The sequence below is a fragment of the Biomphalaria glabrata genome, chromosome 15 (assembly GCF_947242115.1).
Source record: "Biomphalaria glabrata chromosome 15, xgBioGlab47.1, whole genome shotgun sequence".
In the NCBI taxonomy this organism is placed as follows: Eukaryota; Metazoa; Mollusca; class Gastropoda; family Planorbidae; genus Biomphalaria; species Biomphalaria glabrata.
The window spans coordinates 28436316-28455445 of NC_074725.1; the positions used below are offsets into that span (position 1 = coordinate 28436316).

A 19130-nucleotide genomic window follows, 5' to 3' on the forward strand; every position below is an offset into this window, starting at 1 on the left:
TAGCCTCCCTTGGGTGCAATCTTCAATATAATTGTTCACATTAATTAAGTTTCATTTGAGTTATACACCATGGCTAGTAGCTCCTTAAATTCATATTTACACTCGGTAAGATAGATCTAGAATCTAGATCTAATCATCTAATCTAAGTCTTGAGATAAGACTTAGTACATTATTATCTTTGATGCTTTTTTTCAATAGATAGATTTTTTTCTCAAGCTGGTTCCCTAATGCTTTTATATATTTTATATATTATATATATATATATATTTTATATATTATATATATAATATATTTATATAATATATATATATATTATATAATATATATATATATATATATATATATATATATATATATATATATATATATATATATATATATATATATATATATATATTCTATACTATAAAGTAGAATGTGAGGTGTATGTATGTTACTTATAGACATCAAAACCGCTTGACCAATCTTGATAAAACTTGGCAGGAATGTTTCTTGGGTACCAACTTAGACCTTAGTGTATGTATCGTAGCCCTGAAAATTACTTAAGACCCTAAAAAAAAAAAATAAAGTTGTCCGACTCTATTACAGCTATAGTATTTTTTGGATCTAGGCCATGTCTACAATGTTGACATGAGAAAAGATCGAAAGGATTTAGACCTAGATCTAATTTTAAGAAATACACTTTGTGCATATATAGTTTTTTACTTTGACACATGAAAATACAAAAGAAGATCCTTTGATTTCATTATATAATAAAATTAACCTTCAATTTTGTGTTTCATTCTTCTTCTTCTTCATCGTTCTCATTGTTATGTTGGAGTGTTCATATGACTAGACCAATACATGAGATGAACTGCGCAGTGGTTTCCAAATCAGGGAGCTCTCCATATAGTTTTCTTTCTATTGGGGTGATTTGGGGCCAATGTCTTATACGTGCCTCTTGGTAGAGAGAGCAGTTTTGGAGGACGTGGTCGGCATTTTCTGGTGATACTCCACATGGGCAGATTTCTCTGGTTCCAATTTTGAGCTTCCGGAACATGTGTTGTCGCATTCTGTTGTGTCCGGTCCTGAGTCGAAAGATTAGGCGTTGGTCTTGTCGGGATAGCTTATAGTAAGCATCATCTTTCTTGTGATTTGGATGGGAGCTCGTCCATTTCTCATTTATTTTATCTACAATTAATTTCTTTATTTCTTCTGGATAGAGTGCAGAGTTTACTTGTGAGTTTGTTCTCCCACTCTTGGCAAGTGTGTCAGCCTTCTCATTTCCTGCTAGTTGTATGTGAGCTGGAATCCATTGAATAACAGTTTTTTTGCTGTTGTGGTTGAGCTTTGTGAGTGCTGTTCTGAGGTTTTTAATATAAGGGGAATCAGAGTTTTGCAGGCTTTGGAGGGTTGTTTTTGCGTCTGTTAGAAAGACAATCTGACTGTGAGGGGAACTTGGATGATTTGCTAGCATGGTAGCAGCTAGTGCTAGTGCTTCCCTTTCTGCTCTGTGACTGTCAGAGAGCTCTCCAGTTGCAAAGGATTTTTCTAGTTTTCCTCCATCTGGCCATTCGATAAGTATTCCAGCTCCTCCATTTGTGGTGGCTTTATGGGATGAGCCATCCGTGTAAACTCTGATCCACTGATTGCTAGGGTAATTGGTATGTAGAAAACAGTTCACTATTTCCTTGAGCTCTGTTGGTCTGTAATCAGATTTTCTTTTTATGTTTTCAATATGGTCCCTTATAGTAGGAAGAGGGCTTTCGTCCCAGGGTGGAGATTCATTATAGTGTATCGAGGATTCCAGAGTAATTTTTTCAAGTTGGTGTTTCTTTTTTAGGTTTAGAGATTCCTGTATGAAATTGGTCCTTTTGAGACGGTTTTTTGTGCCAGTTTTGTGGATTTTGGTTCTGAGTGGGTGCCTCTCCAAGGTTTCCAATTTTGTGAATTGGGAAAGGATTTTTATTTCTCTTCTTTCATCCAGAGAGATCAGGGCAGCGGTTTCCTCCATAGCTCTTATGGGTGTTGTTTTGATTGCTCCTGTCATTATCCTTAGACCAATATTTTGAACCTTGTCTATTTTTCTAAGGTTGGTTTGGGCTGCTGAGCCCCATGCTGTGGCACCATATTCTAGTACAGGTCTTACATAACTGGTATAGGTCTTTTTCAGGATGTTGTGATTTGCTCCCCAATCTGTGCCAGCTAGTTTTTTCAAGAGGGATAGTCTCTGGATGCCTTTATTCTGTGTTTTATCTATTTGGTTTTTCCAGGTTAGTCTCGGGTCATAGGTGACTCCAAGATAAGTAGGGCTGTCATTTTTTTCTAAAGCTTCCTTATCTAATGTTAATTTTATTGTTTGTTGTTTTGTTGACAGTGAGAATATGGTATATGTTGTCTTTTTTGTGTTAATGGACATGCCCCAGTCTTTGGACCAATTATTGAGTTTATCAAGAGCATCTTGTAATCGAAATTTCGATGTTCCTACATATTCTTCTGTGCTAATTAAGGCAAGGTCATCTGCATACATGCTGCTCTTAACTTTTTTGGGTAGGTTTTGATTTAGATCGTTTATGAATATTAGGAAAAGTGTTGGGGATAGGACTCCTCCTTGGGGGACACCATTTTTTATACCCACTGTGTTTCAAAAGCATTTTTACATTAATTAGTTCCTTATATATGTAACTACAGATTTCCTGACGAACATTCTTTCATTAGACAATACCTTAATGAATCGCGTACTAAAAATTAATTCGTTTAATTGTTTACTTTATAATCCTATCCCTAGATTTAAAACTCTAATTCAACTCTAAGATGATAAAACTTCTGTTCGCACAGATAGTTTTATACTTTAACACATGAACATACTAATTATAGTCCATTAATTTCATATATATTGATCAAATAAACATTCAAATTTGGTTTTCTAAAGCATTATTTTTAAGAGACTACATTCGTTTACAAAAGCTGCGAAGCCGAGTTGAGATAGGCCTAGATCTATATTCATTCATGAATCGCGTACTAAAAATTATTTCGTTTAATTGTTCACTTTATAATCCCATTCATTTAACAAAGCTATCGCTCTTTTCGTTTTTAATAGATATGAATGTATCGACTTCGGGTAAACCCATTTTCGCAAAACTAATTTTATTTTCGTAGCGAAAGAGAAATAACGTGAAAGGATCATTAGCTAAGTTTAACATACATCTAAATCCAATCCACTACATTAGTAAACACAAACTTAGACCCGCAGGCCGCGGGTAATGCCAGGCTAGTATATATATATATTTTATATATTATATATTTATATATATATATATATATATATATATATATATATATAATAACTGTACCATAGCTCTGGACTAGGCCCTAACTAAGCCTAACAGCTACTCTAAGAATGAAGCAATACGGTTGGTTAAACATAGTTTCTCTTTCATTATTGTGTAGGGAAGTGACGTTTGACTGAGCTAAAAACAAAATCTCAAAGAACCCCGTTTTTTTTTAGATGTCAAGAATTTACTGACTAATTTATTAAATATAAATGTTTCTAAGTATTCAAATAAAAAATATGGTAAAATGTTTACTATTACAACTTTTTACGCAGAATTTAAATATGTCACTAACTCAAATTTGAAAAACCATCGGAGTTTCCCTTTAACTTGACTTAAGTTTAAGTCTAAGAATTAACTATATGCTATAGAGATATAATATAAGTAATAAGATAGATCTAGTGATTTTTTTATGTTTTTGTAATGAGCAGACAAGTGAGATATATTTCAGAATTACTTTTGCTTTTCATTGTTGTATTTGGCGATTTATTAGATCTTGATTTATTTTTCAACTAAAACTCGTTTGTAAATACTTGAAATAATGTTTCACTTGCTTTAATGTATCTATAGGTTAGTGAGGCAATAGAACACTATGACAGTGATGAGGCAGCAGTAAGTGAATATTTTTTTTTTTACTTCAACTAGAATTTTTTCCTTGTTATATAACAGTTTAGATATTATTATGATTAGATGTAAATTCTGAAAATATGGATCTATCAGTTTAAAACCATAGATTTATTATATGCAATGATGGGAATTGTCCTTCTGATCCGATTTTCTAGCAAGAAATCCGAAATTTTCCCAACATTTTTTTCTTTTTAAATCTGATATTTTTTTCTATTTTTTTTTTATGAAAAAAATATCTCATTTTATTATTTTTCCCTTTTCAGAAGAAAGCGAAATAAGATTTTGATTTGTTTTGAACATGCGCACATCCTGTCTTTTGACAGTTTTATAAGTTCTATTTTTTTTTTAATTGTCGTATAAGTCTAGATCCAGTCTTACTAAAGTGGTTTAAATCAGTCTAGAGTCTAGATATATATATTCTAGATATGTAAGTTTAATCTAACTAGACTCTGAACAGTTTGAGAATCTGGGTTGTGTAATATATCAAATTATCATTGATGTGTTTTATGTCGTTATCTAACTTGTTTCTACCATTTTTATGAAATCTTTCAAAAACACTTATTTGCAATCATTTTATTACATAGCTTTTATTTTTTTTTCTAAATTTTTTTTAAAGCGCCTTTTGTCTTTTCGTGACCCACACATTGCGAGCCCAAATCTTCAACTGGAAAGGGCAGATAGCCATTGTCGGAGAATTTTAAAATCCCCATTCGACGAAATGGTAGCTGCACACCTAAGGTATGTAAAAAGTACATCCCGAAAATCATATATATATATAGTATTTTGTAAGTTTTTTTAGAGATCTATTTTTGTGTTTTTTTTTTTTTTTCTTTCTTCCAGGTGCTGCTGGGCAGTGAGTAACCATGATTTTGATGAGGCCTATAACTGCCAAACCACCGTAGTACAGTATCCTTTTATGATAATTTTGGCTTTTAAAGCCTTTTTATTTGACATTCTTTTAGACATGACAACACAGTAACAATTATTTGTATAGAATGAAACCTAGTGTTGTTGACATATTAAAACTAAGTTTTCTTGAATGGGATTACTACTATGGATGCATTAACTCTGTGTACATCTCTAACATGTAGTGAACACATTTAAACAAAAGGAAAGACAACTGGCATAACAAATCACATTCAACATAACTATGCTGTGACCCAAGTAATTATTTTTAAAAAATTTTCCTCTCGTTTCTTTTGATTGATTTGTTGGAAAAAAGTAAAGTTCCCCTTTCAGACCTTGTGGTGTATTGGGCAGATGATGTAAAGGTCATCTGTTTTTGTGGCCTATGGTTAACAAGGGTGTCATGTGGCCAGCACCACCTTTACTTTTCCCCAACTAATGTCAGGTACCCATTAGAGCTGGGTGGACTCAGACGCGCCTGAAGATTCCGAAATTGAAAATCCCAGGATTCAAACCTCGGGCACCAGTTTGGAAGCCAAGCGCTTTAACGCTCAGCCACAACACCTCCCGATTTGTTGGAAAGGCTTAACATTATTTTTTTATGTTAAAATTATATTATTTTAGATAGGTCTACTAGAAGTATCATACTATATACCCAAGATAAAGAAAAAGGGAGGGGCGTTACCAAAACTTTTATTTGTAAGCTGGGGGAGGGGGGGGGGGCGCATGTTGGCTGAGGGTGAGCGCTGGGCGTCCAAACTGGGGTGTCCCAATATCGAATCCTTAACCCTTAAAACGCGTGTGGTACTTTAGCCGCTAAACATCAGCATTGTAATTCCATTTTGTATGCACTCATTGTAAAGCAGCTCAGCACTTTAAGGGTTAAGACTACGAGGATGAGGATTTTTAAAATTAGGATTACAAGCACATTTGTGAGTCCACCCACCATAAGTTGGGGAAAGTAGAGGTGGTTTAATAGTTTGCTGGCCACTTGATACCCTTGTTTACTTTGGGCCATAGAAACAGTTGAGATTTACATCATTATGGATCACAATGTATGAAAGGAAAACTTTTTACTGTATAAACTATTGAAGAGCTTACATAATGAACCACTTTTCAAATAATTAACATATTTTTTTTCTTCTATACATTGTAAAGAAATCATTTTGGAAAGTGAAAAAATATCAATAAAGAATCGATAATTAACTGCCATTTATCTCAAGATGGCAGGGTTTATCCCCCTTTCTGCTTTAGAAAACAAATTTAATTAATAACTATGATTTGATTAGGGGCAAGGAAGCTGAGTGGTTTAGCACTTGGCTTCCGAACCTTGAGGTTCTGGGTTTGAATCTCGGTGAAGACTGGGATTTGGAATACTCAGGCACTCCTGAGTACACCCAACTCTAATGGGTACCTGACATTAGTTGGGGAAAGTAAAGGCTGTTGGTCGTTGTGCTGGCCACATGACACTCTGCTCGTTAACCATTGGCCAAAGAAACAAATAACCTTACCATCATCTGCTCTATAGACCGAATGGTCTGAAAGGGGAACTTTCTTTTTACTTACTATTTGATTGACTAATGGGTTAATTATTTGGATTGATTTGTTTATTTTCATGGACTTTGAATAATTATGCTTATTTTCAACTAAATCTGAGAATGGGAAGCAGGAGAAAAAACTTGACAAAATATAATAATGGGAATAAATCGGTACATACATTCAAATCTTTCATTAAGTAGCATTTATTCCCCCTATTTTGATATCCAACAAAATAATTAATTACCAATAAATAATTAACAAATTGGTTAACTTATTTTTGTTGATTCATGTTTTCTCAGGTACAATGAATAGTTGTGCTAAGTTTCAACTTGACCCAAGAATGGGAAGAAGTGGCAGGGAAAAAAAGCATGTTCAAACTTTTTACCAGACAGACAGAGTTGATATAAGCTTTGTAAAAAATGATGGAAACAGTTGTTATTTTTATTAACATTAAATAATTAGATGTTTTTTGAAAGCTTTACAAGCACAGAAAGAAGAGAATTGGGCTTTGCCTGTCATGTTTGCAGTGGTGTTGGATCTACGGCTGTTTGCAGTCAATGTAAGTCTGAGGGAAGCATTCCAGCGAGATTAGTTCTCTTCTAGTAAAGTTTTATCCTATTCGTTTGGAGAGTCGTTATAAAATGAGTTAATTTGTGTCTCTATAACCTGGGCCAAACAAGACTCTGGCCCAAAAGCCCTCCTATAGAAGAAAAACTATACAAAGAACTGCCTGATCTGGAAACCACTGCGCAGTTCATCTCAGAGGATTACTTATCTAAACCCTCTAACATGTAAAATGAGAACAAAGAAGAAGTTCAATAACCTAACAAGCTATGTAATCATTGCTAAAATTTATAAATATAGAAGTGAAACAAATGATGATACATACATATTAATCATAAATGAACAGCTTTCTCTCATTTAAAAACTTGGTCCCTGGTGCTGCTGTTCATTTATGTTTAATATGTATGTATCATCTAAAATTTATAAGTTACTTTTTAGTCTTTTTTTTAATACATTTTAAAATCTTTTCATTGAGTAATTCTATTCTTCTGAAATTACATCACTATCTTGTAAATGCAATTCTAGCTTTAAATGTTTCTTCTAAATGTTAATTCTAATATTATTAATTATTCTTTGTACAGTTTGTGCTTTTTTTTTTTCTTTTATTCCTTAAAGGAAATATTTCTCCTGAAAATCTCCAGAAATATCAGTGGCATTTTGTATATCAAATGATGAAAATTTACTGTCTCTGAAAAACTGAAAGCTACATAAATATTTTGAACTCTTGTTAATTCCAGTCTACTTTATTCTCTTATTAGGCTGACATTCAACTTGTGGCCAAAAACAAAGGCAAAGTGGGGGAGAAGCTAGAGAAAGCTGCCGAGCTACTGATGTCTCTTTTCAGAGTCTGTGCTTCGGACAAGTAAGACCGAATGTGCCTAGGGTTTTGTAGACATATCTTTGTAAAGTAGATTTAAGAGATTTTAAATTTTTTTTTTTTTTAAAATTTCCAGTCGTGCCGCCATTGAAGACTCCAAGAAGTGGGGCATGTTGAATCTCGTTAACCAGCTGTTTAAAATTTACTTCAAGGTTTGTGTGGTATTTTATGGGTCAGGTTTCGAGATCATTCAACTGTGAAATTATGGAAGTAGGGCAAACCTTTTTTTTTTTATTGTCGGTTAATATTGCCTAGTGACAAGCCGTTGAGTTGATTTGTTTCAGAAGTAACACAATAGAAAATTAACAAATTATGCATTTCTTATTAGACCTTTTTTTTGTCCTGTTTCAAAACCCATTGTTGATCAAACTCATTGTAGGCAGACAGATGCCGATGCCATTGAAGACATTGAAAACATTATAACAAAGCTTGTAACAACTTACTGTTTCTTTCTGGGTGAATTCTTTCAACTTTTCTTTCTCCCACTTCCAATTCTTTAATCAAGTTGAAAATTTTGCACAATTATTCACTGTCAAAGGCAACTCAAGAATCAATTTTAAAAAAATTAACCAATTACTGATAATTAATTAATATTATTTTATATAGAAAAAGGGGAGATGTAATATTGAGAGATATGGCAGCAATTAGTTCTCCTCCCCCTTTACTCAATAAAAAGCTTTTTTTTTTTAAAAAAAATAATTTGCATGTCTTTCTTTCTTAAATGAGTTAACTCTTTCTCTCCGTAATTATTTACCACATTCTGGTGAAATCAACGATGGTATCGTCAGTTAGGAGAGAAAGAGTTAATATAGTTATGACAAATTTAACTCCTCTTACTACCTTCTCTCCCTTTGCTTTTGTTCTTTTCGACAAAATATTTAAAAATAGTACCATTGTATGTAGTGGATAGTTCTGAGGGCTGTTACTCTTCACCTCCAAACCAAGTGCCTTAGGGTTTGAGTGCTAATGAATGGAATGAATCTGTTTGTTAGTCTACCTATTTCTGCAGTTGTTTATCCGCCACTTGTTCTTAATGTGCTGGTCAGTTAACACCCAGAAATAAAAGTTAGTTAATTAGGAACTTAAAATAACCTCTCCCTTCAAACTTTTAAACTTAGTTGATATTTTGAACTATTTATGAGTGATTTTTAAAAATTGCCAACACATCTTAACTTATGTTATAAAATACAGACATTACTTCCAAAAAGATGATGATTACATCCTATGTGCATCCCCTGGTCAATCTAGTCATGCATGTTAATTCAATGACTTGAACTCTGCCAAGTCATTGGTTTTCCTGTCTGACTCAGGTAACCCTTTCCATGCTCTAATAGCAATAGGGAAGAAGAAGCATTTGTACAAATTTATCCTCGCGGATCATATACAAAACTTAAAAAGCATTGAAAAAAAAAAAGGTCATTACATTAGAACATGATTAAATTAACTCCAACATGTACAAATGATCTTGGTATATATTGTTTAAACTTACATTTACCTTTCTTTTTTAGATTAACAAACTTCATTTATGTAAGCCACTGATCCGTGCCATAGAGAGTCTGCCTATCAAAGACAAGTTCAGTCTTTCTCAGCTCATCACATTCAGATTTTATGTTGGTAGAAAAGGAATGTTTGACAGTAATTTCAAAAGTGGTATGTCCTAAACATAGTCTACATCTTGGCACACCCGAAAATGAATTCTCAAGATGAATATTTTCTTCAGTTCATCTCATGTGATCGTTTAATTTGTACTTTCATGCTTAAGTTCTACACTAGTTTTTTTGTGTGTTAAAGTATTATGATCCTTGATTCATTACAGCGGAAGAGTACTTGACATTTGCGTTTGAGAAGTGTCATAGGGAAAGCACGAAGAATAAAAGACTCATTCTCATCTATTTAATTCCAGTTAAAATGCTTTTAGTAAGTTTGTATCATGTTTGTTGATACCATATGTTGTTATAGTTATTAGGTCAAAGTGCAAACGTAAACAGCATTGCAATAATTTTTTTTTGTTCTTGTATTCAATGTCTGCCTCCTGCAGGGACATATGCCCAAGCCTAGTTTGTTAAGGAAGTATGACCTAAGACAGTTCTCAGATGTGGCACAGGCAGTGAGGTAATATTTTACATGTTACTTTGTTAATAGTCTATTTCTTACATGTTTGGGTTAGCAATAAGAAAGATTTAAATATTTAAACTCCAGAGGATTGCTAATTTTCCACAGCTCTGGAAACCTGTTACAGTTGAACGCTGCACTACAGAAGCATGAGTCTTTCTTCATTCGATGCGGCATTTACCTGATTCTAGAAAAACTGAAGATTATCACCTACAGAAATCTCTTTAAAAAAGTGTAAGCACCACATTCCTTTTGAATTTAATTGTCATGAGATATTTTATAGTGACTAAGAATTTATTTTTGTAAGTGTTAAATAATGCAAATTTTTAAAATAATGATTCAGCAACATTAACTTAAGGTCAGAGGAAATAAATTTCACCTGTATCTCAAGCCAGCGATTCTTCTGGGTGGAATGTTGCCTGGATTCTGACCCAGTATCTTAATTTTGCCAAAGAAATGTCATTACCCTGGTTGAATTTAAGAATGGTCTAATAATTTTTTAAAATAGTCCCAGCTTTCAGTTAGGTTAGTAGTTGAACCCTAATGCTTGAAACAATTGAAAGCTATCAAAAAACAGCTATCCATATATATACAGACAGATCAGCTTTCAAAGCCACCATCAGTGCTGATCTTGGTGCCTTCCTGGTCTTCCCTAAAAATAAACACTTTGAGATAAGTGCACCCTGTGGTGATTACTGCTCAAACTTTCAAGCCGAAATTGAGGCAATTACCATAGCACTACAGACAATGGAAAACAAATTATATGAAGGAGTGCAACCACCATCAGATATTGTTGTCTTTACAGACTCCCAATCTACTCTGCAAGCAATTAGCAGCAGCCCCTCAAACAGCCCAAGAGAGTTGACAACACTAATTGTGATAATCCATCAGAGGATAACAAAATTAAATATCAATATCACACTACAGTGGATCCCTGGACACATTGGCATCATGGGAAATGAAAAGGCAGATAAGATATGAAAGGCAGGTTCATCTTTGGAACAACCAGATAGACCTGTTAACTACCTCACCCTAAGGTCAATGTTAGTCAACAATCACAAAGATTAGTGGCTCAACCAATGGGCATCAGGAAACATAGGCAGAGCCATGTACAAAGAAATGACTACGCCTAACAAACTGGACAGTATTAACTTCCTCCCTGCAAAGAACAATCTACAATTTTCCAACTAAGAACAGGACACACACCACTATTAAATTACCATCTGAACAAAATAAACTTTACACAACTCCCCCTTTGCAGACACTGCGCCCACCCCTTTGAAACCGTAAACCATATCCTCTTTGAATGCCCCTCCCTAATCCACCTTAGGCATACCCTACTGCCACTACAGCCCAACATAACCAACACCCTGTACGGCAGTGCTGAACAACTGAAGAAAACAGCACACTTTTTTCCTTGTCACAGTCTGCAAAAGAGCTCACAGCTCAGCAGCAATAAAGCTGGCTAGAAGAAGAAGAAGTACTTGAGCCCTCTTGGATTAAAGTCTAGCAATTATCACTCTGCCATTATGCTTCTAACCTTATTCTGTGGTAGCTGTTTTGTTTCTGATTGGATGAAGTGCTGTGTTTTCTTATCTCCTAGGTATCTCATCAAGGAAAAGAATCACTTGATTGACATCAGCTCCTTCACTGCAGCTCTACGCATGATGGAGGTAATAACAGTCTGGAATGAATATGCTGTGTGGGTTTTATTGGGGTTTATTGTTATAAAAAAAAAAGTAAAGTTCCCCTTTCAGACCTTGTGGTCTATAGGGCAGATGATGTTAAGGTCATCTGTTTCTGTGGCCTGTGGTTAACTAGGGAGTCATGTGGCCAGCACAACGAACAACCGCCTTGACTTCTCCCCAACTAATATCAGGTACCCATTAGAGCTGGGTGGACTCCGAGGCACCCAAAGATCCCAAAATTAAAAATCCTAGCCTTCACCAGGATTTGACCCCATACCCCAGTTCAGAAGTCAAGCGCTTTAATGCTCAGCCACCTCACCCCCACAGTTTTTTTGTTATGGCTGTTAATAATTTTAGTATATTACTTCTCAGTATTTATTAAATTTGCAACTAAAAAAATAAATAATTAAATGTGACATGTAAAATACTCTTCTTATTAAGTTAAACATATCTTGTGGGAAGCGTGGTTGAGAGAGTAAGCAGGCTTGAACCTGGCTTGGCTTGACTACATATGAAAGGCAATGTGGATTTTGTTATTCAATTGACAATTGTAAAGCCTGCAAATAGTTTTTGTTTGGAAGTCAATTAGGCAACAATGATTCAATTGACCTTTTTTTTTTATTTCATAGTGGAGGGGGGGGGGGGGGGGGTTTCTTGAACTTTTTCAAATGGCATTTATTGAATGATTGAATATTTCTTGCAACTGGTTAACTCTTTCTTTCCGTAATAAATTTCCACATTCTGATGGAATTGTCCATTTTGCTCATTTGCATTTCACTACCCTGTTCTGAAAATTAATATAGAGAAATAGAGCCCTTTTTTTAAGCCCCCACTCTTTAAGAAAATCGTTTTTGGTAAAAACACATTGAAAATATTTTTAAAAATCTTTGTTTTCCAAATGGGAAACTATTCAAGATTAAATTATAAGCAACTAAAATCATTTTGGGAGGAGAGAAAACAAAAGAAAACTGACTTTTTAAGCATTGACAATATTTTTGTCGATTTGACTGAAAGAATGGAGTCAAATCATTGATGGTATCCTCGATTAGGATAGAAAGAGTTAAAATTACTTAAAAAGGTTGCATAGAGTTATCAGATTTCTCCATTGATTAGTTTGATCAATTTATTGACTTAGGAATTAAAGTATTTTTAAAATGGATCTGACAGATGATAGTTTTTACTAGTTAGTAAAATAATGTGATAGTTTTATCATATGTACACACTCAATGCTAATTAGATCAAACCTTATTTGTGGGATCAAGACAAATACTTAAGGGATTTTAAAATTTGGGGCTTTTGATACAAGTCAGCTTTTTCTGGGTTTATTAGACTGTAAGATTCGTGTTTAAAAGAACAAAAAGAAGCATCAAGCTGTTTTGTAAAGCCTGCAAAAAATTTTTGTTTGGAAGTCAATTAGGCAGCAATGATTTTGTTTTATAGACTTTGGTACTACTATTTCTGTGGCTTTCTTTAAATGGACATTCAACTATTGCTATGTTCTCAGGTGGAAGACATTGACGATGATGAGACACAATGCATCCTTGCCAATCTCATCTTTGATGTAAGTATAAATCATCACCTTTCCTTCGCCACTTTTCTCTGTCTCTTGCTAGTTTTTTTTTAATGGCTTCTCAGCTCTTTCCTGTTCTTTTGGTCTCATCTAATGCACTGCGTCGCCACGTTCTTTTTGGTTTTCTTCTGCATCTGTGCCCTGAGGGTTCCACTCTAAGGCCTGTCTGGCTCTATTGTTGGTATCTTGTCCAACTGAAGTGAAGTTCCCCTTTCAAACCTTGTGGTCTATAGGACAGATGATGTAAAGGTCATCTGATTCTGTGGCCTACGGTTAACGAGGGTGTCATGTGGCCAGCACAACGACCAACCGCCTTTACTTTTCCCCCAACTAATGTCAGGTACCCATTAGAGCTGGGTGGACTCAGAGGCGCCCATGAATCCCGAAATAAAAATCCCTGTCTTCACCAGGATTCGAACCCGGGACCCCCGGTTCAGAAGCCAAGCGCTTTACCACTCAGCCACAACGCCTCTATCTTGTCTAAGGGTGTGACCAAATGCATCTCCACTTTCTCTATAAGATGCACACCTCCATTATTTCTCTGTGTACCCATCTCTCACAGTTTGTCACACAGTTGTCTCTCCCACACACATTCTCTGATCAAGCTGAAACTTAATACAATGATTGTACCTAACAAAACATGAATCAATAAAAAGAATTAACCAATTAGTCAATTAATTACTAGTAATTGTTAATTTTTGTTTGATACCAAAAATGGAAATTAATCCTGTAGTATTAAGAGATATGGCTAAATATGTGGGGCTTTGTCCCAATTAATAATTGTACAAACTTTATTATTTCTGCCTTACCCTTTCTCTGATCAAGTTGAAACTTTACATAATTATTTGTTGTCCCTAACAAAACATGAATCAATTTAACATAAACCAACAAGTCAATTAATTATTTGTAATTATTTGCTTGGGTATCAAAAAGGGAAATAAATTCTACATTATTGATATATATATAGTTGTAAATGTGGAATTTTTCCGCTTAGTTAATCTTTTTTTTTTTTTATTTCACTTCTTAAACAGTATATTACATCTACATTTTTTTTTTAAGCATAAAAATGTTAAATACATAATTAACATAGAATTTGCAACAGAAATACAATGATAATATGTCTTTGACTGATTTTAATTATTACAATAAGTGTGGACTTAAAAAGATCCTATTTGAGGATTGAAGTATTTTATTTGACCAGATTCTGTAGCCAATAAATATGAAGATCATGTTTTTTTCTTAATTTGACAACTTTTGAACACAAATAAAAAATTAGATTTAGTTTAAGAAATAAAAAAAAACTAAGGTGGGAGGAGGATTATAACACAAAATGAAAACTCTAATTTTTGTTTATACTTCCAGAACAAAATCAAAGGTTATATTTCACATCAACATAAGAAACTTGTCGTCAGCAAACAGAATCCATTCCCAGCCTTATCGACTGTATTATAACTTGATGTTTACCATTGGTGGGCCATGACTGATATTGTTTGGTACGGAAGTGAGTGAATGTCTGCTGTGTTCACATTTTTTGTGTGTAAATAGCATGATTTCATCATTCAGATGTAAATAGTTTTATGTTTTATTTGCATTTTTTTAAAAGCCCAACTTTGTTAAAATTCATGCTGGAACAATTTGTTGATTCAATAATGTATATATATATATATATATATACAATGATAAAATGAATATATTTACATTTATTGGAGAAATTTTCCTTAAAAAAAAAAACCTGAGCAAACTGTTTATTTCATACACAGTTGTTGTTTTTTTATATGTAAACCAATTCTAAATCATAAAACTTATTGATAAAACTAAGAAGTAATTGTAACAACAAATGTCCATCCGTAAAGGGGGGAGTATAAAAGTCGCATGGTATGAACTGAAAGACCTCCCATAAGAGACCAGATGATATATGAAAACTGCAATGTGCTCTGGGACCCAATGGCCTCTGCTTACATTCATGCCCTAGAATACAGCTGCAGATAAAAGCCCAATTATACCTTAGGGTTACTTAGGGATCAGACATAGTTGTTGTTGAGAACAGCATGTTGGTGAAATTGACTTGCATTTATGTTTATGTATCAAACTATTAAAATGTGCTTGAAACAAATCCAACCTAAATGAGTCCTTGTTGTCATTTACATTAATTCAGTTGCTCTGTCCAGTGCCCGAATTTGGTTAAATCTTAAAAAAAAAAAAGTAAAGCTTCCCCTTTTAGACCTTGCGATCTATGGGGCAGATGACGTTATGGTCATCTGCTTATATGGCCAACGGTTAACGAGCGGGCGCCATGTGGCCAGCACAACGACCAACCACCCTTACTTTCCCCAACTAAAGTCAGGCACCCATTAGAGTTGGGTGGACTCAGAGAGGCCCTAAAAATCCTGATATTCGAAATCCCAGCCTTCACCGAGATTCGAACCCAGGACCTCAGGTTCAGAAGCCGAGCGCCTTACCACTCAGCCACCTCGCCCCCCTGGTTAGATCATAATCATATTTAAAAGGTCAAGCATTATACTAGACCTGCATAAAATATATAATTGGTGCTGCAGAGATGGGTGGGCATGATCCTCAGCATCAATTATGTCTCGGGTTTACAGCATTTACAGCAGCTGTAGCTTTATTGAAAAAGATGGCTAATTCTGAAAAAGATTAGGCAGGAAGTTCAATGGCATCATGGGTAGAACTTTGATTTTTTAAAATGTAAATAAAAGTCAGGATAAAGGACAAGCAAATCACAGGAAAATGTCCAGGGCCATCTTCGTCTTAAAAGCCTATATCAAACTGAACCAGACGTCTTTAAAGTCAGGTCTACCGTCCTGCATCGGCCTAAACTATGAAAATGTCGGGCTTTCATTATTTTGTTTGCTATTATCCAGCTATCGGAATCACTGTTTTATCTTATGGTTTAAACAGACTAATTAACCCATATGTATGTATGCATAAAGGGCCGGCCTTATGGCACTGCAACCTATACGACCGCAGTGGGCCCCGCACTAATTCTAGTTGTAAATTATTAAATTAAACCATTTTAACTATGACAGTGATACATCGGCCTCCCGGTTTTCCAGGAGCTCCTGGAAATCTAAAATTGCAAAGTATACGAAAAAGTCATGAAAATCTCCTGAAATTATTAAAATCTCCTGAAATTATTAAAATCTCCTGAAATTATTAAAATATCCTGAAATTATTAAAGTATCCTGAAAAGTCATAAAAATGTCCTGAATAATTTGTAATTTTGGGGTGTCATTCAATATGAAAAACGCCAATCCTACTCACTATGTAAATAAACAAAAAAAAACAAAACACGTCATTGTCAGCTTTCATTTAATCAAATGTAATAATAGGGCGAATGTTAACCAAAAACAGGAAGTTTCAATACTTTATTTAAACCCTGCCAGTTGCCTTACCCAGCCGGTAGGTAAGGAACACAGAATACTTGGTGGGACATAATCTTAGGCAAGACGAAACACTTTGACTAATGTCAGCCAAAAACATGGAAAGGGGAAAGCGAAAACGAGATCACGTATAACATGGCGCCGCCCCTGCTAAGGAGACCCAAAATCTGTGAGCACCAGATGGGATGTTAAGGGCGCCTCTGAGTCCGACCATCTCTGGATGCCTGACAAGTAAAGGCAGTTGGTCGTTGCCCTGGCTACATGACATCCTCGCTAACCGTGGACCACAGTAACAGAAGACAGCCTGGTCGTGCGGTTTGCGCGCTGGACTGTCGTTCGGATTTATCGATGGTGGAGGGTTCAACTCCTGCCCGCGCCCATCCCCCGTCGTCCTGCAGGAGTTTCGGACTAGGAAGTAAACTATCTTCAACTCTGAAGGAACATCCGAAACATGTAAAACATTTTACAACAAAACATTTTACAAGACCTATAGATCGCATGATCTGAAATGGAAACTGTACTTACTAATCAAACATCTGAGCATCTTTCACATCAATGCCCTATACCTTGATGTACTGTATGCATAATAATACATATGCATACAGGGCCGGCCCTACAGATTGTAGGGGACCTATGCGAAACGGATTGCGCGGGCTCAGGCCTCAGTCTGGGTAGGGATAACAAGTGAAAATTAAGATTTTTTGTTAGAAAAGAAATTCGTCTTTGCATTTTATTAATACTTTACTAAGTACATAATCACGGCTAAATTAACTGTACGAGCCATCTACACTAGATAGTAGTTTTCCAATAAAAAGTCGATAAACATTCAGATCTGCCTTTTAGATTTAGGCCGACTATCGACTTGCAAAATATCGCTTTTGATTTTGTTTTTTTAAGAGATCAAGATAGATTTAGATCTATATTTATATGCCAGGGAACTAGACCAGACAGGTATCCCAACATGCAAGTTCAACCAAGTTTCCATAGCCTATATCTCTATGCTTGAACTAATGACAAAGCACAGTCTAAAAAGCTAACAACCAGGGGCGGACTGGCTAAATGGGCAATCGGGCAAATGCCCAGTGGGTCGGTACCCACCAAAGGACCACAGGGATGCCACTATGGTACATATCAAATTGTTAAAGGTTTTTTACTATTCTCATCTAAAAAGGCCCCTCTGAACGCAATGTTTAAAAAGAAATCTTGCACAGACTCCACAGTGTAATAGCGCCTACTAGTTTAATTTAACATTTTCCGAAATAATGCAATAGCCTTCATCCGTAGACAGTACCACTATAGTTGGCTTCATCCTTTTAGGGCCTACATACTAAGCGATTAAAAAGCAACATAAAGTTTTTATTTCTTATCTAGATATAGAGGTCGCTGTAAGCATGATTTCGAGGACAGCTAGACCTAGAATTGGAGGCCCATCAAATGATATAGAATTTGTGTGCCGAATAGTATAGAAAGGCCCGGGTCGATTTCGACACCCAGTCCGCCCCTGCTAACAACAACTTATCATTAATTGCCAGTAACATAAAGTGTACTCTGTAATCAACAGTAGTATCAACAGTAGTAATGTAAGCTGGCTGGACCTGCTACTTGTGTGTTGATAAATGTCTTCCTGTCAGCTCGCGGGGGTCGCAACATATTGCAGTAATCTGTTATCATGGTCATTTGATAGTAGGCAATCAGGCATAGGACATTGTCATTTATTTTTAGTAACAGATGGCTAGAGTATAAGTAGAAAGAAAGAAAAAGCAGATTTTGTAGATTTTATTTTTTTTTTATTTTTTTTTTTTACAGTGACAACGAGAATGAAGACACATAGAAACGCGTCACAAGTCATTTAGACATTGAAACATATTCAAATGTTAAGTATAGGCCTACAATACAATACAATTCATAGAGTACCATCTTAAAATTAAACTATATGTTAAGCTCAGTTTTAACACTATGACAAGATCTTCGGGGCTCGCAAAGACCTTCCTTCTGGGAACAGTACCAGGGAAAAAAAGAAGAGGCAGACAAAGACAGCGGGTGGGAAGACAACATAAAAGATTGGACGGGCCTGAGATTGAAAGAGGTTCTATCTAAGGCAAAAGACAGTGGAATGGAGAGAGACGGTCGACGAATCTTGCATGGTGTCCAAATGGCCTAACAGACTAAGGGATAGGATAGGATAGAAGTGTAACTAAAATAAATTAAGGAACCTATATTAGAACTAGCAGTGGAAATGTTGTATTTAGAAAACACAACAAAAACTATGAATGTAAAGTTCCTAGATTATGGCCCTAACTGTACTTCATGGCCCTAACTGTACTTCATGGCTCTAACTGTACTCCATGGCCCTAACTGTACTCCATGGCCCTAACTGTACTTCATGGCCCTAACTGTACTCCATGGCCCTAACTGTACTCCATGGCCCTAACTGTACTCCATGGCCCTAACTGTACTCCATGGCCCTAACTGTACTCCATGGCCCTAACTGTACTCCATGGCCCTAACTACACTCCATGGCCCTAACTGTACTTC

The 19130-nt window shown here is 35.3% G+C and overlaps 1 protein-coding gene across 1 annotated transcript; it reads left to right on the top strand.

The window, feature by feature from the left end:
* Positions 1 to 2: 2 nt before the first annotated feature.
* LOC106068600 (PCI domain-containing protein 2-like) lies at positions 3 to 14828 on the top strand. Its single transcript, XM_056012885.1, has 14 exons — positions 3 to 105; positions 3882 to 3923; positions 4555 to 4676; positions 4779 to 4844; positions 6846 to 6942; positions 7706 to 7809; positions 7901 to 7976; positions 9333 to 9474; positions 9641 to 9741; positions 9863 to 9936; positions 10045 to 10170; positions 11540 to 11609; positions 13129 to 13185; positions 14557 to 14828. Exons 1-14 carry the CDS (start codon positions 70 to 72, stop codon positions 14644 to 14646), a joined length of 1203 nt encoding a protein of 400 aa, XP_055868860.1. The 5' UTR covers positions 3 to 69; the 3' UTR covers positions 14647 to 14828.
* Positions 14829 to 19130: the final 4302 nt, after the last annotated feature.